The sequence below is a fragment of the Triturus cristatus genome, chromosome 1_2, assembly GCF_964204655.1.
Source record: "Triturus cristatus chromosome 1_2, aTriCri1.1, whole genome shotgun sequence".
NCBI lineage: Eukaryota > Metazoa > Chordata > Amphibia > Caudata > Salamandridae > Triturus > Triturus cristatus.
In genome coordinates this window covers 881,588,415-881,610,878 of record NC_140580.1, presented here as the reverse complement: position 1 = coordinate 881,610,878, position 22,464 = coordinate 881,588,415, and the positions used below count along the sequence as shown (strand labels likewise).

General features: G+C 44.7%; 1 protein-coding gene across 2 annotated transcripts in view; it reads right to left on the bottom strand.

The window, feature by feature from the left end:
• The window catches only part of CFAP74 (cilia and flagella associated protein 74), a 927,349-nt gene that overhangs the window by 391,713 nt on the left and 513,172 nt on the right, over positions 1–22,464 (bottom strand). For both annotated transcript variants that reach the window (XM_085609345.1, XM_085609347.1), the window contains exons 24-25: positions 11,530–11,617; positions 592–765 (exon numbers count right to left, since the gene is read on the bottom strand). In XM_085609345.1, the coding sequence (XP_085465471.1) occupies positions 592–765; positions 11,530–11,617 (262 nt within the window). The remainder of the gene's footprint in view (positions 1–591; positions 766–11,529; positions 11,618–22,464) is intronic.

The window sequence follows — 22,464 nt, the reverse complement described above, 5'->3', positions numbered from 1 at the left end:
CCACGCTATTCTGTAGGCTACATTCTTCGTTTTCCATTATTATCATGTTATCGTTATTCACAGCAGGCTCCACTTATATGGACAGAGGATGCCTGAACAATACTCCCTTGGTAATCCAGATACTACATCCTCAGTCATCACAGACTATAGTGCTCCGCTACTACAGCTTTTATCAGCTTAGACCCTCTTGATTTAGTTATCTGTACTCCAAGTATTTCCTGCACCTACCATACCCATCAACAGCCTAGCTGTTATCTTTTCAGCCTCAGCTGCCTATGCACTCCATATGATGCAGCTGTCACCTACTCAGCCCCTGCTAATACACTCCCTGATACTCCAGCTACTACCTGCCTAGCCCTTCTGCCTACACCTTTATAATACAGCTATGATATGCCGCATTATCTTCAGTATACCCCTCCATATTTCAGCTAGTACCCGATCATACTTCGGCTAACATTACTACATAATGTCATTATGACTTGCTGGGTCCCTGCTGAATGTACTCTAAAAACACAGACACATTAAGAACTGCTGAGATCTATATTTCAGTTCAGAGATCTGATTCTCAGTTCTAAAGAATGCACTCTGTACCTCTGGGATGCCCACAAATCCAAACTCCTGGGGCAGGATGGACATATTGGTGAGTAGCACAGTGGCCTGGACAGCCTCGTGTATCGTACAATATCCAAAATCCACTTCAGCTGGGCTGATCTCCAAATCAGAATTTGTGACAATGGCGTGGACAGTGAATAGAACAGGTCTGGTCTGCAGTAAGAGAAGTACCATGACACAAAGTTCAACATTGATGAAAAAGCAAAAAACAGACTTAACAAACATATTACCAGTTTATCTCTGTAAAACATAATCTTGATATTCCAAATAGTTTTTGTGGCGCTTGTTTAAGGCCTACTGGAAGGTGTTGGAAGAGGGCTTTTAAAACAAGTATTTCTCATTATCCTTATAGCAAATAAAAATGCACAGACCAGGACAGTCCTAGTTGGGAAAGCTGGATCCCAACTCCCTCAATTTGGTAATGCTTTGCTAATGTGCATTAGAGACCTTTTACTCTCAAAAGGAGAAAGAATACCTAATCTCAGTTTATATGTTTTTTTTTTTTAAGAAACACCTTATGAGGCACATTTTGAGAATAAATATCAAGAAAAAACAGTAGAAACAGCTTCGAATCATATTTTAATAGTCCACAGTATATCCCCACACCAGCAAGTTGCCTTTAAAAATAGGCAAACGTATGGAGAAAGATTGCACAATATAAGTAACTAGTCGTAGTAACCCCGTACAGCTAGTTCTAAATTCCATTTCCTTCAGAATAATGGAAAGTCAAGGTCTCCAGGTCATGGAAGAGAAAACATTTTTGTCCTACGGAAAATAAGTTAGAGAATAAGCTGAAATAGGTGCAGCCAGGCAGAACCCAGAATCTGTCTCTTACAATATTTTTGCGTTCTAGATCCCAAAATCACTTTCCTACATAAATCTTGTCGAAGGGTCTTTTAACCAGAGAGGATTAGCAGATGAGTGTTCTGGAGTAAAAGGCTTAGAATTATAAGTCAATATTGTGAGAAACCAGTTCATTCTTGTACATAAGGAAAGTATAAAAAGAAGGGATTTACATATCGTCTTCACAAAACAGTATCTCTTAATGCAGGTCAGCCCACTGCTGTCAAAGGTCTTGTGCAGGGGAAATGCGTCAGCATAGGTCTTGTTTAAGGGGAAAAACTACAAAGAGAACAATTGAGTTTTGAGACACCTACTAAAATTATGCCGGGAGATTTCAATACACAATGACCCAAGTAATGTATTACATAATACTGGCCCAAGACATGAAAGTCTCCGGACATTAAGGGGACATTACAATAAATGCGATCCAGAAAGAAGGTCTTGCCACAAGGTAAAATTCTTATTGATTGAGGACATGAGCGATGTCTATGAAACATATTGATCAGGCAAAGGCATCTGAATATAATACTTCAATCCATTTAGAGCCAGAGTGTAGTGTTTAGCTTTGGAGAAAGCATGAATTAGTAGCCTGTGACTAAAATGACTCTGGCATTTGAGTCACTTATAGTTTTCGCAACATTTTACCAATGCCCAGTTGGAAACTAGTTGAATAATTTAATAAACAGTTAATCACTGATCCTACCACCACTCGTCTCATATTTGGAGGGACTGAGCTGATATTTTAAAAAGAGAATAAAGATAATATAGAGGCCCTACTTACGATGGCACCGTTACGGTGTAGGAACCAACCGACCATAGGCTGGTAGTTGCGAACACCCTAATACAATGCAACAGCACACGGTACGGTCGCAAACTCCCATTTACCTATGGGAGCTTGTGCAGTGGTCGGAATCCGACTTCACCACAAGCTCCCATCGAGAAATGGGAGTCCCTGTAAATCCCTGCACCGTGTGCACCTCACGGTGCTGGGATTAACAGGGGGGTAGGCCCACAACCAGAGGCCGCGGAGGCATGGGGGCCTTGCTAGCGGCCCCCAAAGTCACTCTCTGATAGGCTTTTCATGTCGGAAAACCCGACATGAAAAACATGTCGGAAATCAACATCATAATACCGACGGCTGAAACGCAGTCCGTTTGGGGATTATGTGTGGCCTTTGACTGATCAACGGGCTCCTTGAGCCCATCGAAAACCAGTTGGTCCGACCAGCCAGTTTAAACTCCAACCGCCTACATTGTGATTAGGGGGACGGACTTCAAAACAAGGATGTCGGTTGGAAATCCTCCGACCTGCATTCGGGGGCTTTCCGACCGACATCCTAATGAGCTCTTCTATGTTCTTGGCATGTTGGAGACATAGAGTTCATGGACAGAAGTTGGTCCAAAACAACAAGATTATTGACTTTATACTTCAAAATTAAGTTTATTATGACCCATATGTCCATTTAAACACCATACAAACATAAAATATTAGATTCAATATAATATATACTTGATTTTCTTAATTCAGAACTTGATCAAATGTCCTACAATACATTGCACTATTGTGAGAATATTTAAGTTATAGTATAACACATTACACTCTCTGCCTTGATAACCCATTAATCTCTAAAGGTAGAGTGATCTGGCTAACTGGGGCAAGGAAAGAGTCTCTACAAGACTCAATTGGTTGCAGCGCCTACGGTATCTTTTGGGTATGGGAAGGTTATCTCTCACACTTACACAACAAGGCAACTCTTATAGCGAAACCTGGAAGCCATTCATTGCACTCTTGTCACAAGAGTTCACAGAACTAACATGTCCGAGATATCTAAGACTCTTAAGATTAACCACACTGACTCAACACAACACTGCCTCCCGGCACACGTGATACACAAACGATTGGATCCTACTGGACTACTTTTGTTAACTCTGGCACCCTCGGGAAGGGGTTGGGTGGAAAAGGGAGGGTGGCTTTTCTTAGCCTAGATCACTCTGCTTGGCTTCCTTTCTATTCTCTCCTTTTGATTGTAAATGTTGGGCTGGAATGGGATGAATGTTGACGCTCCTACAGCCGCTTTGATGACTGCCTGAATCCAGACAATAACAATAAAACAAATGTAAACGTAAAAATAGAGTGATGGGCTAACTGACCTTCCCGCATTAACATATCTATTCTACATGTTGTTGGGTAAACTGGTAGCAGTAAATCGTCAGAAACACTTTTTTTTTTTAATGTACCAAGTGCTGAAGAGATGTTTTACAGAAGACATGCATTCAATCCTGCAAGGATAACATGCAACCTCTTTCTTTTAACCTAGACCTATTTAGCAGTGCAGCTTAAACAATCCTCCTTGAGAATAAAAATCAATACTATATTTGACAACTAGATGTCTTAACTGAACTCAAACTTCCATTCATAAATTGTTCCAACCCACTGTAGCAACAGACAGTATATGTGAATTGATTAGGTTATTAATAAAAGTAATCTTTAGAATTTCAGCATCCACTTTTAGCACACGTAACTCACACTCCAACCACAACGCCTCCAATGGGACAGTGAGAATCTTGCATAACTGCTTTTATAGAAGTTTACTTTCATTTTATTCAAAATGTATGTATGTTTAGCTCAGTACTAATGCACTTACATTACTGAATCATTTAATACAATTGGTCATATCTTTAAGAATTGCACATTATTGACTGGTGGAACGAAGTGCACGAACTCTCAGTAATTAAATTATCATTATAATGCTCTGTCAATTCAGGAATTATTAAAAGTTACCCCAACATACGTATGGCTTTTAGTTCTGTTCACAATTTCATCCCAAAACACACACCTAAAGAAGATTCTTTTTTACCAAATTACATTATTTTTGTTTTGTGTACACTGATTGTCAGTTTATTTCTCATACAGTAAAGTGTTAAGGGATTGTGGTGACACTGTAATCCAATCGGAGTGTGGCCGATTATAACCAAATCAATAACAGAGAATTTAACCCTTATATACTGCCCAACAACTCCAGGAGGCTACATTTAGAGCTATAACAATGGAAGGGAAAACAATATAAACAGTAATGGAACTAAAATAAACTTTGCTTTAGGCCATTTCTAACTTCTATATTTGTTTTTATTTCATTCTTTGACCTATCTGCTCCTATGCCCATGTATTATTATGGGCCTAAGTCTGGGGTCTAAACCATGCCTGTTTCAGAGGACTGTTTCTGTGGTTTAAGTCAATTCTTCCTGCACTTCAAGTACAATTTCAACAAAACTCTTAGATGCACACTCCAAAAAGAAAATCATATAGAAAAACTAGATATAAAATGTGAGCTCATAATGTGAGACTAACACTAAAAACAACATTGGATAACAGAGCACGTGAGCCACACTCATTGGGGTGCAACACAGCACAAGATATTCATCAGGGTTTTAACACTCCTCATCTTCATTAGCAGTTACACACCCACAACTGGCAAAGGGTGTCAATTAGGATTCAATTCTCTCTCTAGAAAATGCAGAGAGGTGATAGAGAGGTGGCTCTTGATGTTGATACACATGAATGAGGAATAAGCAATAGGTGACCAAAAATGGCAGGTACTTTACAATCAAAGGTTCTTACAGCAGCACATTTAGTAGCTCGACCTTTAGTAGCTCTAGACTTCAATGAGATAGGCTTTCAGCACTCCATAAAGCCTACCTCCATCAGGTTGACAGAGAGGCCTTCTGCCTCGGGTCCATACTTTCTAAATTTTTGTGCACTGTGCTTCTTCAAGTTGAAAAGTGATCTGATTACCTGGTTCACAGACACAACTTATATTTAGAAACAGCTGTAGTTAGGCATCATCGAATAAACTAACACATAAGTGCACCCAAACCTTTGTACAGAATTAATCATTTCCAGGTGCATCTCACTTTTTCAGTTGTTCAGCTCCTTAGAAACAAACTTTCTAAAAGGAGGCCAGTCACACAGCTTTCCTTGTAGATGGGACGTATACCATAATATTCAGTGGTGTTGTGTATCAGGTCCTGACAGACTTCAATATATTAGGAGCTGCAGCTGGGCTTTTTGGCAGATCTAGACACACTAAATTGGGAGTCAGTAGGCAGCCCACCTCCTTTGTTTGGACGTTCCTTCTTCCAGTTCATGGGCTAATCTCCTGGAAGTGGTTTAATACAGCAAAGGTGGATCCAAAGAAAGCTTTGACGAGGATGTGACTGCAAACCCAAACACAAAGTCTGGCTACAATATATTCTGCAGGGAAGGGTGGATGGATACACCCGTGCAAGGTAACATAAAAGTGAGTAGAGGAAGTATACTTCTAATTATACCCAATACTAAGCAGTGCTTAACAGGAATTCTGGCCATGAGCACTACTCTCACATCACAGGTTACCCAAACAGTGTGTTCTTATATGTGTATATAAAATGAATTTGATAATCTGAGAAACCAACTATTTTCCATATAACCAGTTTTGGATCCTCTATAACAAATAGACTATTTTTTCATTTGATATTGTCCATCAATTCTACAAACAGATTATGCCAGTTTTCTTAATACTTCATTGTTTCAATAATGTTAATCAAATTCCAAACAGATACCACAGCTTTCTCATCTCTTCATACATCTGTACAACACAATAACTGATGATATTAACTTAATTAAACAGCCAGCACGTGTTTCGCTACACTTCTTCTGGGCATTAATATGATTAAACCTTCTCTAAAGGTCTATTAGCCACCACCTGAAGATACTTCTAAAACTTACGTCTATCTGAAAGTTCTGCTCTCTATATGCATGTTTAACATGATGCAGTTGTATCTGGACACGAAGACAGCTTTTTGAATGAACACGTTCTTTCTCATGGGATTGAAAATCTATGTAAAAGAGAGAAAACAGGATGGCTGTGCTGACTGGAGGGTGCACTAAAGAGGCATAAAGGCTGTGGCAGCCGGATGGGTAGGGGACTATACAGCACACTAGGTCTGGCTCCCATGCCCCGGTCTACGAAAAGGACTGAGTAGTCTGGGTAGTGCTCTGGACTGCCGGGTGCAGTTGGTATTGCGGACGCCCACACATGCCCGGACCTCGTCCACCTTAGGGACAAAAGGACTGTGGCTGGGACTGGGCAGTTAGGGAACACCAAGAGACTTGGCAGTGACCTGGCTCTTCCGAAAGCGTTCGAGCACTGTTGGCTTTGTCACCAAATAGGCAGCAACCATCGACGGGCATGTCAATCAAGGATGATTGGACATCTGCCAAGAACCCAGTGGGCAGCAGTTAAGCATGGTGACAAAGCACTACTGTAGTGGCTATGGCTCTACCCAGGGAGTCTGTGATATCCAGCCCGCACTTGATGGCAAACTTTGCTGCATCCCAACTGTCCACTAAGGCTTGGCTGAGGATGGCTCTGCCCTCCTCAGAAAGCATGGGAAGCCCACAACACATGAGAATATCAGCCCAAGAGGCATGCAGTGTTCACTAACCGCAGGATAGGCTGGTCGAAGTGAAAATGTGCTTCCCAAAGGTTTCCCGCTTCTTGCATTCCCTGTCCTGAGGAGTGGAAGGGAACACATTTATGTTAACTTTGGCTGTTGCCACCTGCACAACCAGGTTCTCAGGGGAGGGGTGCTGGGTGAGGAAGGCTGTGTCTCTCAGGCAGGACAGTTGCATCAGGCAATCGTGCAGGACACTGGAGCCCCTGGCCGAGGTTTGGCCGAGGTTTGGCCCAGGTCAACAGGAGAACATCAGTGAAGGCTTCATTGGAGGTTAGCAATGGTTCAGCCAAGCCCACTCCTGGCTGACGCACCTCTGTCATGACGTTGGTCTTGACCTTCGACTACTGACAGCTGTAGGTCAAGTACCTCTGCTGCACGGCAAATCACAGTGACAAAGCTTGAGCCTTCCTCTGAAACAGGGCCCAGAGGGGAAAACATGCCAGCGCCCAGAGAAGTGTCCAAGCCTCACGCGTCACCCAGCTCCTGATACCAGTTTTCTTCTGGCTCAGGATCCTCCTCTAGTGGACAAAATACTTCTTCCTCGTCTCCCCCTTCAGGAAGGAAGCATCTACCCATGGGACTAGAGGTGCCAGCATCAATGTCTAAAGGTGCTAGAGCAGCTTTGGCTCGGAGTCAGGGATGATTATGGGCTCATCATCAAGCGGCACCAGTGGAGGTACTAGAAGAGGTGGAGCTGGGATGGAGTAGGGCACCCGTAGTAACCTCAGTCCGGATCCGGGGGCAAATACAATGGGCATGGCTGGCAAAAGGTTTAGACCTGCAGGCAGTTATCCAGCAAGGGCAACTCTTGGCTACTTGGGGGCCAAAGACACACCAGAGGGAGTCAGTGAACCAAAGATAGAATGCACGGCATCACAGAAATCCTTTAACTGAAGAACTCTGAAAATGTGGGGCGGGCCGGATGCTGGCTCTGTGGATGGAGTGCGAGAGCACAGCGCTGAAGCAAGATTTCAGGAGGGGGAAGCCAAAGAATGCTCCAACTTCTTTTTCTGCTTCTTTGACTTACCCAGCTTTGATGAGGACGTCTTGGAGCGGGAAAACATGAATCTATGGGAAAGGCCGCCGGATCTCCTTCAGGACTGGGAATGGTGCAAAGTCGTCTTCTGTCATGTCACCAGGGGCTTCATCGCCCGCTCGAGGATCACCTTGGGGTTCATGGACTTGCATTCAGCACAGACCTTGGGGCCGTAGCCCAACCCCAAGCACCAGAGACAGACCAAGTGAGGATCTGACACCGATATTTGTCTGTGGCAGTCCCCACAAGCTTTAAAACCTATAGGTTTTGAAAGGGCCATGTCCCTAAGCACAATGGGAGAAAGTGCTTAAAAAAGGGTCCATAAAATGTTGAAAAAAGTGGTAAAAAATGACTGAGATAGCTCTTCGGATCGTGCTGTTTGCAAAACTAATATTAGGGCACCAGTGTGACGCTTATGTGGGCACCGTGACTTCTCGACTGACGCAAACAACACCAAAGCAGAATCAACTAACATCACCTACCAGTGCGCCGAGGTATTACTCATGATTTTTCTGATCCAGTCTAATACCTAGGTGTTGGAAATACTCCACTCCCACACCGGAAGAGGTTGGTGGTAACGGGGTCTTTCCAGACATACACAGTGGTAGCTTGGCTCGAGTGGTCAGGGGTCAGGCACCGTGCTAAGCATACGTCATACCCATACAATAACCATGCGTGCATCCGTTCCAAAAACGACTCTACACCGTAAAAATTATGAAAATATCTTTCTTTATCTTCTTTTTCTCTTAGTTGCTGATTAGATAAATATTAACACAATCACAATATACAAGGCTTTTTAAATAGTGCAGGTCAAATAAATACTGTCTTAATAATTCAATAAATAGGGGTGATCATAAATAAGGAAGGCATAAATATAAGTGCAATACATACAGGCAATTAAATATTCTGAGGCAATAAATACTGTAAACCAATAAATATTGTGCGACCATAAATACTGTGGAACAATAAATACAGTGAAGCAATAAATAGGTTAAATACAATAAATACAGTGCCCTCAATAAATAATTAAAAGCTGACAGTGACACTCATAGAATCAGATCACATTTAAATTTCTATGGGCTGATTTGGCCCCAGGCACAGCTTGTAGTTATGTGGATGGCTTGAGGGTGTCTACTCCCTGGCTTGGACAAGGCTGAGGCCTAAACTGAGGTAGATCAAGGGGGGAATACTAGAGACCTGGCTCTCTCACTCTACACAACCCCTCTGAATTAGTCTCAGCTCACCCCTGGCACAGTCCAGCTGGTTCCAGCACCTCTCTAACCCCTAGAGTAGTCTCTTAGGATTCCACAGGGCCTTAGGCGCCCTCTATTCCACTTACTGCCTTTTTTCTGAAGCTCCGACGCCGCTGGAGTCGTGTCGACGCCGTGAGGCGGTTCCGGTTCGATGTCGGCGGCCTCGGCACAATGTCAGTTCTTGACGACGCCGGTAGGCGGTTCCGGTTCGATGTCGGCGGCCTCGGCTCGATCTCGACCTCCGATTCGATGGCGTCGGGCAGTCTTGGCTCGATGTCGACTTCGGGCGGCTCCGGTCCGATGGCGACCTCTGGTTCGAGGACGTCGGCCGGCCTTGGCTCGATGTCGACTTCCGGCGGCTCCGGAGTGCGATCCCCACTCCCGACCTCCGATGCTCCTCTCCTCAGGTTCCGGCGACTCCGGAGTGCGACCTCACTCCCGACCTCCGGTGCTCCTCTCCTCAGGTTCCGGCGACTCCGGAGTGCGATCTCCACTCCCGACCTCCGGCACGCTTCACCTCGGTCTCCGGCGACTCCGGAGGGCGGACTTCACTCCCCCGTCGACGCCGCTCACTCGACCTCGGGTGACTTCCTCCTCGACCTCTGGTACTCTCTACGACCTCCGTCGGCGCCCTCTCTCGACCTCTGGCGGCTCCGGGTACGACGTCTGCTTTTCCAGTCAGCGCCGCTTCTCCACCTCGGGCTCCAGGTCTCCAGGCTACTCGACGTCAGGCTCCAGGGAAACCAGTATCCAGGTCAGGATCTTGCTGTTCTTGGATTCTAAGGCCTGTTCCTGCTGTCCAGGTCCTTAAGATGGTTTTTCTTGCTTCTTCCCACACAGGGCTCCAGGCTGGGCTCAGTCAGTAGGGACTAGTATCAAGGGTGGGTTTATGGACCCCACTCCAGGCACAAGTTTCCACCCCTGCTGCCTCACTCCTTCCTCCTTCAGGTTTCTGCTGCTCTCCCTTCACCAGTCAGGTGCCAACTGCCAGCTCCAACTGCCAACTCTCTGTCTTAGCTTCCCAACATTCTAAACCGCCTCCAACTGTCACAGGGTTCTGGAATGTTCTGGAAGGTGCTAGTAGGTTCCAGTGGGTGCTGGTGATGTCACAGGTGGCCACCATTTTGTGCTCCAGGCCCACAGACAGAAGTTCCAGGGGTAGATAAAATGGCTCCCTGAATCTGCAGCAACACTAAAAAAATCTGGTGGTTCCCAAAAAGGAAAAATACCAACAGGGTTTGAGGCAAAAGTGGGACAAAATAAATAATGATGAGGAGGGACCACCCAAAGGGCTGACAGGTCTAACACTAGGGAATATTCTAAGGCGAGGAATCTGTGATTAGCAGTCACTATCAAAATAATTTTTAATGAGCTCCCTTTCAGAGCCTATGGTTTTTAATGTGGTTAGGTTAAAATTGTGCTTAAAAATGTACCATGACCAGATTAAAAAAAAAATATTTTTGTAAGAGAACCCCTACCACCCCAAAACCATATAGAAGCGGTCTGGCTCATAGATGTGGGGTCATATGTCGTCACTTCCTGTGATGTCATTAAGAACATAGGGTGTGTGATGTCACTTTCGCTTCACCCGACATTTTGCTGAATCAACGTCCATGTCAACACATTGATAAGCTTTAATCGCACTAAGAAATCCGTCGTGGAAAAACAGCAGAGGGGAAAAATGGTTAAGACAACACTACATTCACTAACCGCGGTGGAAATGAAAGGCATCAAGCGAAAACAAAAAAAAACAAAAGGACTCAAAAATCAAATTGCAGATCTCAATAGGTGAAGCATAGTTTAAGCATCTTTGCTTCACAGAGTAGAAAAAAACCTGACTGTACTGCTTAGTGAGGGCCCTTGAGCAAACTGCTTGCCAGACTAAAAACGCCTGTGTCAAATTCCTCAGGTAGGTGCCTTCTTATTTCCTTTTAAAATTTGGAATTAAATAGGGCTAAAAATAGGTCAGTTGTAAATTTAAATTAAGTATGGCTAATATTTATTTGGGTTAAATAATAGAAAATGTTGCTTTATGATAGCCAACCTTACAACTATTTTGTGGAATATATATTTCTCTTCATAAAAAGTACACTAGGACGCCGCATGTGGACAGCGAACTTTTAGTATTTATGAAAAATACAGAGGGGGAACAGAGATTATCTTTGTGTTTATACATATTAAATAAATTATCTTGCTGGACACACACGACATTGAAGATGTCAGGACACTGCACTGATCAGAGACAGCGAAAAGCATGTGCAGTTTTCAGTCGGTTAACACACCGGCTCACCTGATCTGCCACAGAAATGATCATGGGGACTTCCAGAACCCCTGTTTCTTTATCGAAATAGGTTCCTGCATCATCCGCGAGGGAAGATCTGAAATACAAATTATATAGATGAACATGTCGGCTGCCACTGTAAGACACACTTCCTGTAGTACACCATGGGAACAACAGAATGATTTCCTCATAATTAGAACCTTCGAGCTGAAAACATCACAATGGCAACAGAGTCAAGAACCATTGTGTTTCCACTTGAATTAAAGATGCCTTAGTGTGTGAATCTGCAAATGACTGCAAAAAGCCTGTAAAAATAAAATGTGTTTATATGAATCCATCCATGAATTTAAGCTCGCAGGCAGAAACTCTCGGTGGTGTCTGCTTTACCCTTCCTCTGCCAGTTAATCAAAAAGCTCCTGCCACACAGTTAAATATATGTAGTTCCCTAGTCCATATCACGCATACCAGTTAACAATTATCACTGTTCTTCCAATCCATACGTGGGTTTTCGAGTAGGCCTTGAGCTACGGCAGGAGCTGAGCTGAGTAAAAAGGTGTTTAACCTGTTGAAGTATCTTTTTGCTTCCTTAAGGCAATATCAGGTTTACTTACCAGTGAATGTACCGTGGCTGCGGTGGCTGCAAGTAGAAACCTTTTCCCACAGCACTTACATTATGTCCACTTTAGCTTAGAGTGGGTGAGCCGTTGAAAGCTCGACTCAGGCTCGAGCCTGAAGACTGGCTCTGGTCCAGCTCGAGGTCTGGTTGGAACCTCGAGCCCATAACGAGCCAGCCACCCTCGCTTTATGCACAAAGAGGTAAAATCAAAGCATTTACCTTTTAGTTTAGAATGAATGACATATAGATAACCATTTAGTGGATGATTTGCACAAATTGAAACCAGAAAACCTGGATTAATAACCGCTTTTCCACTTAAACATATTGTGCGATTTTAAGCAAATGTTTTATTTTACGGATCCTTCTTTTGTTTTACTATCGCATATGAAAGCGCCTTCAAAGTACGCGAGTTGTAGAATACCAGCTGTACAAAAACCAGGGGCGTAGCTTGGTCACTGTGGGGGATTGGGGGTGGGGGGGGTGGAGGGAGGTTCTGTAAAGGGTTTCTTTATTGTATTTATAGTCTGTTCACACTGTTTATCACATGTCATTATTTGGTGTTCTGCATTTCTACTTTAGTGTTCTAAACCACCGGCACGTGCACCTCCAAACATGTTTATGTTTGAGGGTGCATCGCTCGTGGTGCTGTCCTTCGCTGAAGTACCTAACAATTGAATTTGCCATTCAACTGTTATACTTCCTTGAAGACAGACGTACTCCCGTGATCAGCTGCTGTGCCTAAAATAAACTTCATTTTGGAACATACCTGAAGACACTTCTTCTTTCCATTATATGTTTCTGGCACACATTACAGGTTCCGACAATCATGTTGGCATATCATGTCAATCATTATATGAGAAGCATGAGGGGGACCTTAATAGTCAGTGAAAAGGGAAAGGAGTGTGGATTGTGGGGGGGGCGGGGATATATTAGTATTTTGTAAAATAACCATGTTTTAAGACCTTCAAAACAAGAACGAGCGTGTTTGTGTTCTTGTCTGAGAGAACTTAAAAACTCCAGGTGAAATCCGAGAGACACCTTACCATACCCAAGTAAAAGCTCCTGTAGCCAACTATTTATTAAAAAATACATTTATTAGGGGATTGCAACACCCCAAACAACCCCCTGCAACTCCGCCCCAGACAAAACCCCACTGTGTTTGATTTAATAGACTATATTGTTGCCCTAGCTATAAGAATGTTGGACACATACATGGTTCCCATGACAACAGTCATGGTTCTTAGTTCACTAATGACACTGTCGCAAGGGTCAGTTCGGACACTGCTGATGGCATGCCAAATAACAGTGGACTGTGCCGTCAGACATGAAATGAAGTATCTCTCATACAGAACACTGCTCAAAGGGAGGCAATGGGCTGCTCTCCTACTGGACATCGGTCTAGAGATGGAGATAGTATCTCACTGGATGGAGTCGACAGTAAACATAGAAACTATGTGTTGGAAAACGAGGCAGCATCTGTGAGGTCTGCACAAATAACATGACTACATTTGTCCTTCACTGGGAACCAAACACCCAATTGTAGCGCCTGACTCTCAGAGGGTAGCGATGCAGAGCAGTCTGAGGCTTACTCAAGGGAGGTGGTGTGGGCTAGTAATCGCCATTTGCAGGTGCACAAAAATAACACTCAATAATTGATTGTCCAGTCTGTACTTTGCTTTATAAAAGTAAGAGTACTTTTATTAAACACACACACCACTCAATACTATGCACCAATTTACAAATATACATAAGCTGTTGGAATTAATTTGTGACATTGCACAACATCTCCACCCCTCCCGCAGGGGGAGGTGGGGTCTAGTACCACTACTCCCATGTATGCACATCAACTTGCCCCCAATGCAGTTAGTTGAACATAACCTGGAGCGAGGGCCCTGCGCACTGGCACCATCCCAGTGGCGACCCACCCCATTACCTCAACAAGCATTAAAAAGGGGTAAACCTGCCTTGGTGACACATGACCCTGACTGAGCATCTCCTACTGACCATAAAGTATGCACCTCTATATCTTAAGGGCTAGCAGTCTGGGGTCTTCACCTAAGCGCAGCAGCAAGAATCCATGTTTACGCACACTTTAGAATGACAGTACTCATCACCTTGGTTGATCATTTGAATGCATTGCAATTACAGCCCCTAAGGGCATCACAGATGAAATCACAGGATTGCGCATATACAGCCAGACACCCTAGCAGGACAGTCTGGCAACATAGCCCCACTTGGCTTATGACATCTCCTTACACATGTGACTTACAGTCCCTTCAAAAGAAGTACTCTCAGCAACTACACTTCTCATGCAGTGCGCCTCTTCACTTTAAAAGGAATCACAGGTAAAAGCATGGGATTACGTAAACACAGCCAGACCCCCTAGCAGGAAGGTCCAACATAACTCCATTTAGCTTAACATCACCTTACACAGGTACTTCACTTTACACATGTGACTTTCAGTCCACCTAAAAAGAAATAACCAATAGTAAATGCATGTTGGTGCAATTACACCACTTCACCTCCAGGGGATGCCCTTCTCCAGACATCCCCAACTCAGCCCTTCACTCCATGATGCACTTCATAGTACACCCTCAGCTGTAGAACATAAGTTCCAGCCTAGAAGGTGTTAAAGGCTGGCTGAGCCCTTGAGGGGTTATTCTTTCAGATGCCCCGTGAAACTTAGGGGTGGACTGTTCTTCTTTATGCTGGGGGAGACTGCGGTGCTCCTGCAGCCCCCCTGCACCCCTTTTCACACATGAGGGTGACCCCCCTCCTCTGGGGGCCACAAAGCACCAAAACGGTAGATTTCCAAATGCCTTGCGAGGCATTATGGGGTGCTTCATGCTCCTCTTTACCAGCCCCAGCCACTGGGAACACTCTCCTCTGCCCTCTGGGTCTCTGAGAGGGTAGATTCCGCAGTGTGCTGTCTTCACTGGCTCCCTGCACCAGCCTTTCGCCAGGCTCTCCTTCTGGGCCTCTCTCCCTGCGCAGAGGCCCCTGCTTCTGTGCACCAGTCCTGGGCTCTTCTTCTGGTGCTGATAGGGTCCTGGGGGCAGTCAGGGGGTCTCTCCTTCTAACTGCCCATTGCACCAGGCTCCAGCACCTTCACCCTCAGCAGACCACACCCCAGAGAGAGCTTCTCTTCCTGTTCAAGCACTTTTTAAAAGTTGAGTAGGGGGCTGGCAGAAAGTCTCTGTTGGTCCTATCAAACAGCGATACATCACGTCCCTGCCCCTGCTCCCTCCTTCTTGTCCAGCCTCTGAACTTGTTCAAAATGGCGTCGTCCAGGGTTTCTGCCACATGTCTCGGAAGCCCCTTCCCCCCAAGCTGCCTTCCCTCCTTGGTGCAGCCTGGTGCCTGGCACCCAGCGACAGCGGTTGATGGATTGGCCTGTAGCCCCACCCATCTTCTCTTCGTGGAGAGGAGGCCCTTGCTTATGGAAGAAAGGTTATCAATCCATCCAGCTGAGGACAGCCCTCAGCCTGGGTCTGGTCATGGCTGGCTCAGAGAAATATGACAGTTCTGGATGACCCAAAAGCAGTACAAATATGACTTTGGACTCTGCAGAAGACTTATTTTCACATTCGCTACATTGGACTTAAGTGCGTGTCTGGAATCTGTAGGCCTAACGGAAGTTAATCTAGCCATGGGCCCCACATTCCCTTAGGGGAATAATGAAGTGAAAACACAGTAAAACACACTGACTTTCCCTGGCATGTTTCTTTCCAGCCTATAAAGCCTATTCCATGTACACACGTGTCTGCATGTCCCTTACTCCAGCTGCTGCGCAGTGGCCTGGTCAAGCCAGAGGAACCCCAGTAAAATCCCCATGCAGTCTCTTACATCCTGAGTTCACTGTGGGTGAGTCTCAACTTATGAGGCTCCCCCACAGTAAAAGCTCAACAATTAGGTGCTCAAAAAGCGAAAAATCCGGGCGGCCCATAGTGTCAGAACCACCTTCTAACACTATGTGCATACTGGACATTGCTGAAGGGTTAAAGATCATTTTTTATTTTTTTATTTTATTTTACAGAGTTCTATATAGTGAGAACCTGACCCGTATCAGGTATCAGAGCGCCTTACTTTGCACCATTTGCGTTACATGAGGACACATTCATTTTTTCGGGGAGATTAAGTGATTTGCCCAGAATCACAGGATGTTCAGCGTCGTTGCCGAGACTCGACCCCAGTTCCCCAGATTCGAGGTCGACCGCCCTAGCCTTAGGCCAACTCCCCTCCCCATCATGAAAGAAGTAGCACATGAACAGGAAGGGGCAAGGATATGTCTGGTTCAATGATGGTTTTTTAATCCAGTGTAGGGAGTTTCCAGCCCTCTTTCTCAAAATTATCAATTATGATTTCGGTAAAAGGATGAATAGCCCTTCAATTGCAACCTTCATCTCTTCATTAGGAATACATGGAGACATCCTCAGGGACGCATTGGACACAATATACATATATTAATCCACTGCAAACATTTAGGCTTCGACAGACTAGCCGTTCTCTAAGTGGATGCCTGCTGAACGACAAATCAGAAACCACACATTTGTAACGTATATACGGTTTTTCCCAACTCAGTTTTTAAAACATTATCTGTAATTTGAAGATTCTTTACAGGAAATTTGACTTTTTACATGGAAAGCGAAAGCAGTGAACGAACATTCTTTAATTGAATATTACCGAAAAATAGATGTTTAAAAGCGAAAGCAGTGAAAGAACATTCTTTAAGTGAATATTACCGACAAATAGATGTTTACTAGAGAAGTGAACAGTACGTTGGCCCTGAGGAAGAAACTAATTTGCAATTCAATGTTTTTATTGCAGTTGCTAAAAAAAATGATTTTTTTTAAAGAGTACTATCCAGGCTCCTCGGATAACTCAGATTACTTTGCATTTAACACAGCATCAGTCCACCCCCATACACCAAAACAGATGAAGTCAGATGGAACATCCCAACCCCGACAAGCTGCCGAACGTGCTGCCATTAATAAATCTTCGTACCCCCCTCTGGAGAGCCGATAATGGTATCACGGCATGACACAAGCACTGGAGATGAGGTGGAGAGCTCCCAGCAGTGGAACAGAAATGGATCAACAGCTGTATCCCTACAAAGTCGGTGCCTCTTATAGGGCCCGATTCACCAGATTTCATCCTCATGTAGGACTTGGGTGTGCCACTAAATGCAATATAACAGTAGGACATGACATACTTGGTGATTCACACCGCTCTTATAATAGTCCAAACACCAAAGTAAAATCGATTCCTACTGAATATGCCTGCATTTACACAGTAAAACCCCCTCCTGCTGTATTCGTCCTAGGGTATGACAATTGATTATCTTAAGCAATGTTTTCATCGATTGTGAACAAAGGAACTACTTTATAGTCAGGCTACAACTGTTGTCCAATCAAATGCTGGTAATAAAGGGGATCAACACAACAGCAGAGCCAAAGCCCTCGAGCCACCTTCCCCTTGAAAACAAACTTATCATCAAGTACATCATTTTAGCATTCACTCTCAGGGCAGCGAGGCAGAGCAGTCCAAGACTTATGCAGGCAGGTGGTGTAAAGGAGATTCTTAGAACTCCACAAAGCATTCAATAACACTTAATAAGTCCATATGTAGCCAATGCTTTTACTTAAAACAAGCATTTTCAATGCAATAGGTCTCGCAATTGCAAGATTTTAAGCTATTGGCAGTGTAAATGACAATGCCTTTTATTTATGTGTTTTTCAAAGCAACACATGTATAAAAGGCATTGTCGTTTTCAATGCTAATACCTCAAACTCCCACAAATGCGAGACCATTTTAATGGTGGTCACGCCCCTTTCTTTTGACGCTGCTTGCCGTATTCAAGATACAGTGAGAAGCACCTAAATAAAGGGGCGCAGCCAACATTAAAGTGAAAGCGCATATGGTACGCTGTTACACAAAGTGTAAAATTAAAGAAAGAAAGAAAGCTTTTGTAGCATGGCTGCTAAAGTTAAAGCGGCCGCACTATACATTAAATAAATAAATAAACACAGCCACTAAAGTGAAAGCAGCCTGCGCTGTAAATAAAATAAATAAATAGGCACAGTCGCTAAAGTGAAAGCGGACTGCGCCATAAAATAAATAATTGTGGCCTCTATACTTAACACGGACTGCGCTGGAAATTAAAAAATACATGACTAATAAACAATATAAAAGGCGGCAGCATGCTGTGACGTCGTGGGTGGAATAGGGAAGATCAATAAAGAAAATAGTGCTCACTGACTAGATAAATCAGACAGTGTAACAACCCAAGTAAAAAGTCCAGTTGTTATGGAAGGTTACAAATGCAGACTACTAAGCCTATTCACAAATGAAAAGCAAGGATTTTGAAAAGGACAGTAACAGGAGCAAATTGAAAAGATGGGCGGGATTTGGGATGAGCTTCTATGCCATACCTCAATACAGCATGCAACACAGAGCAGCGCATGCGCTACCCAAGGTGGACTTAAAAAGAAAAGGTACTCTAATTCACACAGTACTAAATACTAAACATATAATTACAAATGTACATATTAAAAGTCTCGGGGAAGGTCTCGCCTCCTTTGAACTAGAGACATGTGTCAAGGAGTTTACAACGTAAGACCTCTTTCTATTGTATTTGTCATGAAGTTCACAATATCAAACGCCTTCTTTTTGCATTTGTCGGAGAGATTTCATGAGTTAAAGCCCTTTCCTGTTGTATTTGTCAGCGTTCACAATGTGAAACCTCTTCCTTCTGTATTTGTCATGTGAATACACAATGCAAAGCACATTCACAAACTCCGCATCAACAATGTCTCTATTAGCCATGAGCAATGAAGCACTTCACGGACAGTTAACACAAATGTTGCTCAATCAAATGCCCATATGCTTAGTGCCAAAGACCCTCTCTTTATACTGGTTTATACTCTTTTTTTTTTGTCATTTCATGAACAGGAGTGGAAATAATCGGGTCAGGAAAGAGGGTGTGTGTGCTGTGCCTGAGGGGCTGATTAGACTTTGGTGGACAGGGTTTACTCTGTAGGGGTGGCAGAGGATATTACCTCTGCATATTGAGGGAGCGCCACCTACCAAATTTAAAGGTGTATGCTGGCCCCATGGACATATCTCTACACTGACAGAAACCGCAGTTAGGACGGTTCCTCTCAATGTTGGAAAAGTTTGACGGGTGGCACCGTCAGACTTGGCAGCCAGCCATCAAACTTTTCAGGATTTTTGTTTTTCACAAAATCATGAAGTGGGAGTTTGCTATTAAAAAAACAGAAAACGAATGACTCCCACACCCTGGGAGCATTTTTCCAGGACGTGGAGGCATTTTTTTTTTTTTTCTGTCTATCACCACCAGGTTTTTCCTGGCAGTGATGGACTACAAAAAAAGTATTACATCATCCATTCTAAATAGGAAACATGGGGCCAGATGTACAAACGTTTTTTGTGGTCGCAAACGGGAGATCGGCCCGTTTGTGACCGCAAAAAAGGATCCTGGCATGTACAAACGCTATTTTATGAATCATTGACTCGCAAAATAGCGTTTGAGACTCTTGCTATTAGGAAGGAGTGTCCCTTCCTAAAAGCGAGTTTCAATGCAATGTACCATTGTTTTACAGCCGCAAAACACTTGCAGTTTACCACCTACTTCAAATAGGTGGTAAACCACTCACAAACAGGAAGAGGTCCCCAGGCCTCCTTCAAAGACAGCCTAGACAACAACGAACACAACAGCAAAGAGCTCTTCAACATCGTGAAGGAACTCTCCAACCCCAGCTCCAACGACATCCCACCCACGCAAGATCTGTGCGACTCCCTTGCCACCTTCTTCCATCGCAAGATCGCAGACATCCACGACAGCTTCAACGCCACGACCGCCCCGACAACTACTGAGACCTCCGCCCCCACGGTCACCATTCACAACGACCCCCTGCTCTCCTGGACCAACATAAACGACGACTAAACCATCAAAATCATGAACACCATCCACTCCGGATCTCTGTTAGACCCTTGCCCACACCACATCTTCAACAAAGCCAGCACCACCAGGGCTCATCCCTCAGCCCAACACTTTTCAACATCTACATGGCACCGCTCGCCCACGTCGCCCGACTGAACGACCTCAACATCATCTCCTACGCCGATGACACCCGCTGATCCTCTCCCTCGCCAAGGACCCCCACACCGCCAAAACCAATCACCAGGAAGGAATGAAAGCCGTCGCTAAGTGGATGAAGACCAGCCGACTGAAGCTAAACTCGGACAAGACGAAAGTCCTCATCCTCGGATCCACCCCCTGGCCTGGGACGATTCCTGGTGGCCGACCGCACTGGGAACAGCTCCAATACCCACCGACCACGCACGCAACCTAGGGTTCATCCTCGATTCTACCCTCTCCATGACAAAGCAGGTCAACGCCGTCTCGTACTCCTGCTTCAACACCCTCCGCATGCTCCGCAAGACCTACAGGTGGATCCCCACCGAAACAAGAAGAACAGTCACACAGGCCCCCATCAGCAACAGGTTGGACTACGGAAACGCCCTCTACACAGGAGCCTTGGCCAAACTCCTGAAACTACTTCAACGCATTCAGCACGCCTCTGCACGCCTGATTCTCGGCATCCCTCGCCGCAGCCACATCACACCCCATATGAGAGACCTGCACTGGCTCCCCGTCAACAAGAGGATCACCTTCAAGCTCTTCATCCACGCACACTAGGCAATCCACAACACCGGACCAGCATACCTTAACAGACAACTCAGCTTCTACACCCCCAACCACCAGCTCCGCTGACCTCGCCCTCGCCACAGTCCCCCGCATCCAAAGAGCGACCTCCGGCGGCCGATCATTCTCCCACCTCACCGCCAAGACCTGGAACACCCTCCTCATCCCCATGCGGCAGACCTAGGACCTGCTAACCTTCAGAAGACTCCTCAAGATCTGGCTATTCGAGCAGTAGCAGCACTCCCCACCCCCCCACCCCCCTCCCACCCCAGTGCCTTGAGACCCTCACGGGTAAGTAGTGCGCTTTACAAATGTTCTGATTGATTGATTGATTGAGTGTGTGCCCTTAAAAATTGAAACTGAAAAGTTTAATTTTTCTTTTTTAAATGCATCCAGTTTTCTTTTGAGGAAAACAAGCTGCATCAAACAAAAATGCTTCATTTAAAAAGCAGTCCCAGACATGGTGGTCTGCTGACCCCAGCAGGCCACCATCCCTGGCAGTGCTAGCCATTCGCAACGGGATCGCAAATTGTGACTGCCTTATGAATATTAATGAGGCATGCAATTTGCGACCCCATTAGGAATCGCAAACAACGTCTGAGACACTGTTCTACATTCAATTTTGCGAGTTGCAAATTGCGAGTCGCAATTCGACGCAATTTGCGACTCGTAAGATTGAATGGTCTTGCATCTGGCCCATGGTGTTATGCCCTTTCTCAGACGTCTCCTACTTCATTAAGCCATCAGAGGAACTATTCCATTGATGGAGCCAACAGGGGCTCTGCAGCTGGAAAACTTAAGGTCTACCCATCTCTATATGAAACAGGCGGATTGAGGGTTTGGCACTGTGACCTCCGTCAAGTTTGCAACAGAGTACCCTGTCTGCCAAACTCTAAATCAGGTCCTAGGTTCCCCCAAACAGTAAGAACTGAACTAGGCCCATTGCATACTTTCCACATTCAGAAAGAAACAATGTCATTCCTCTTCTAAACTAGAACAGGGCAAGTCAAGCGAGACTCATGCAAGGCATTGGCTACATTTCTGGCACTAGCTATGCTTTTTCTGACACCAATGCATAGTGTCCAAACAGAGAAGTGGCCCTTGACGGCTATATTTGACATCTATGGCTGCCTTCAACATCACAGATTTCGATCTCGATCAGGTTTCCATGTCAAGGTCTTTCCTCAGACCTCCCTCTTGAGGAGGCCCTGGAAACAATAAATCAAGTTGTACTAGCGAGTGCCTGAAATCCATGCAATGCAATTTTTCAGATGCCGATTACTGAATCCTGAATTGGTTCTCCTGCAAATCACGAAGTCGGATCTTCTCCCTGTTCTATAAAGTCCTCCTGGACTTGTTTTTTTAACGAAAAGGACAGACCTACAGAAAATGAGAGTAGGGAAGGCAAACAGTACAGATAGCATGAAAGTCTGTTTGTGCCTTTTTTTCCCACAGAAAGTTTACAAAAAGAGAAGTCATTTTGTAAAAAAATAACACGAAACAAATAAAATACACTGTGTAGCTCAAAATTCATTGCGTGAATCTGGGTTTCAAAGGTTTGGAATCCTGTGACCAGGAGCCAGCAAAAAGAACTGGCACT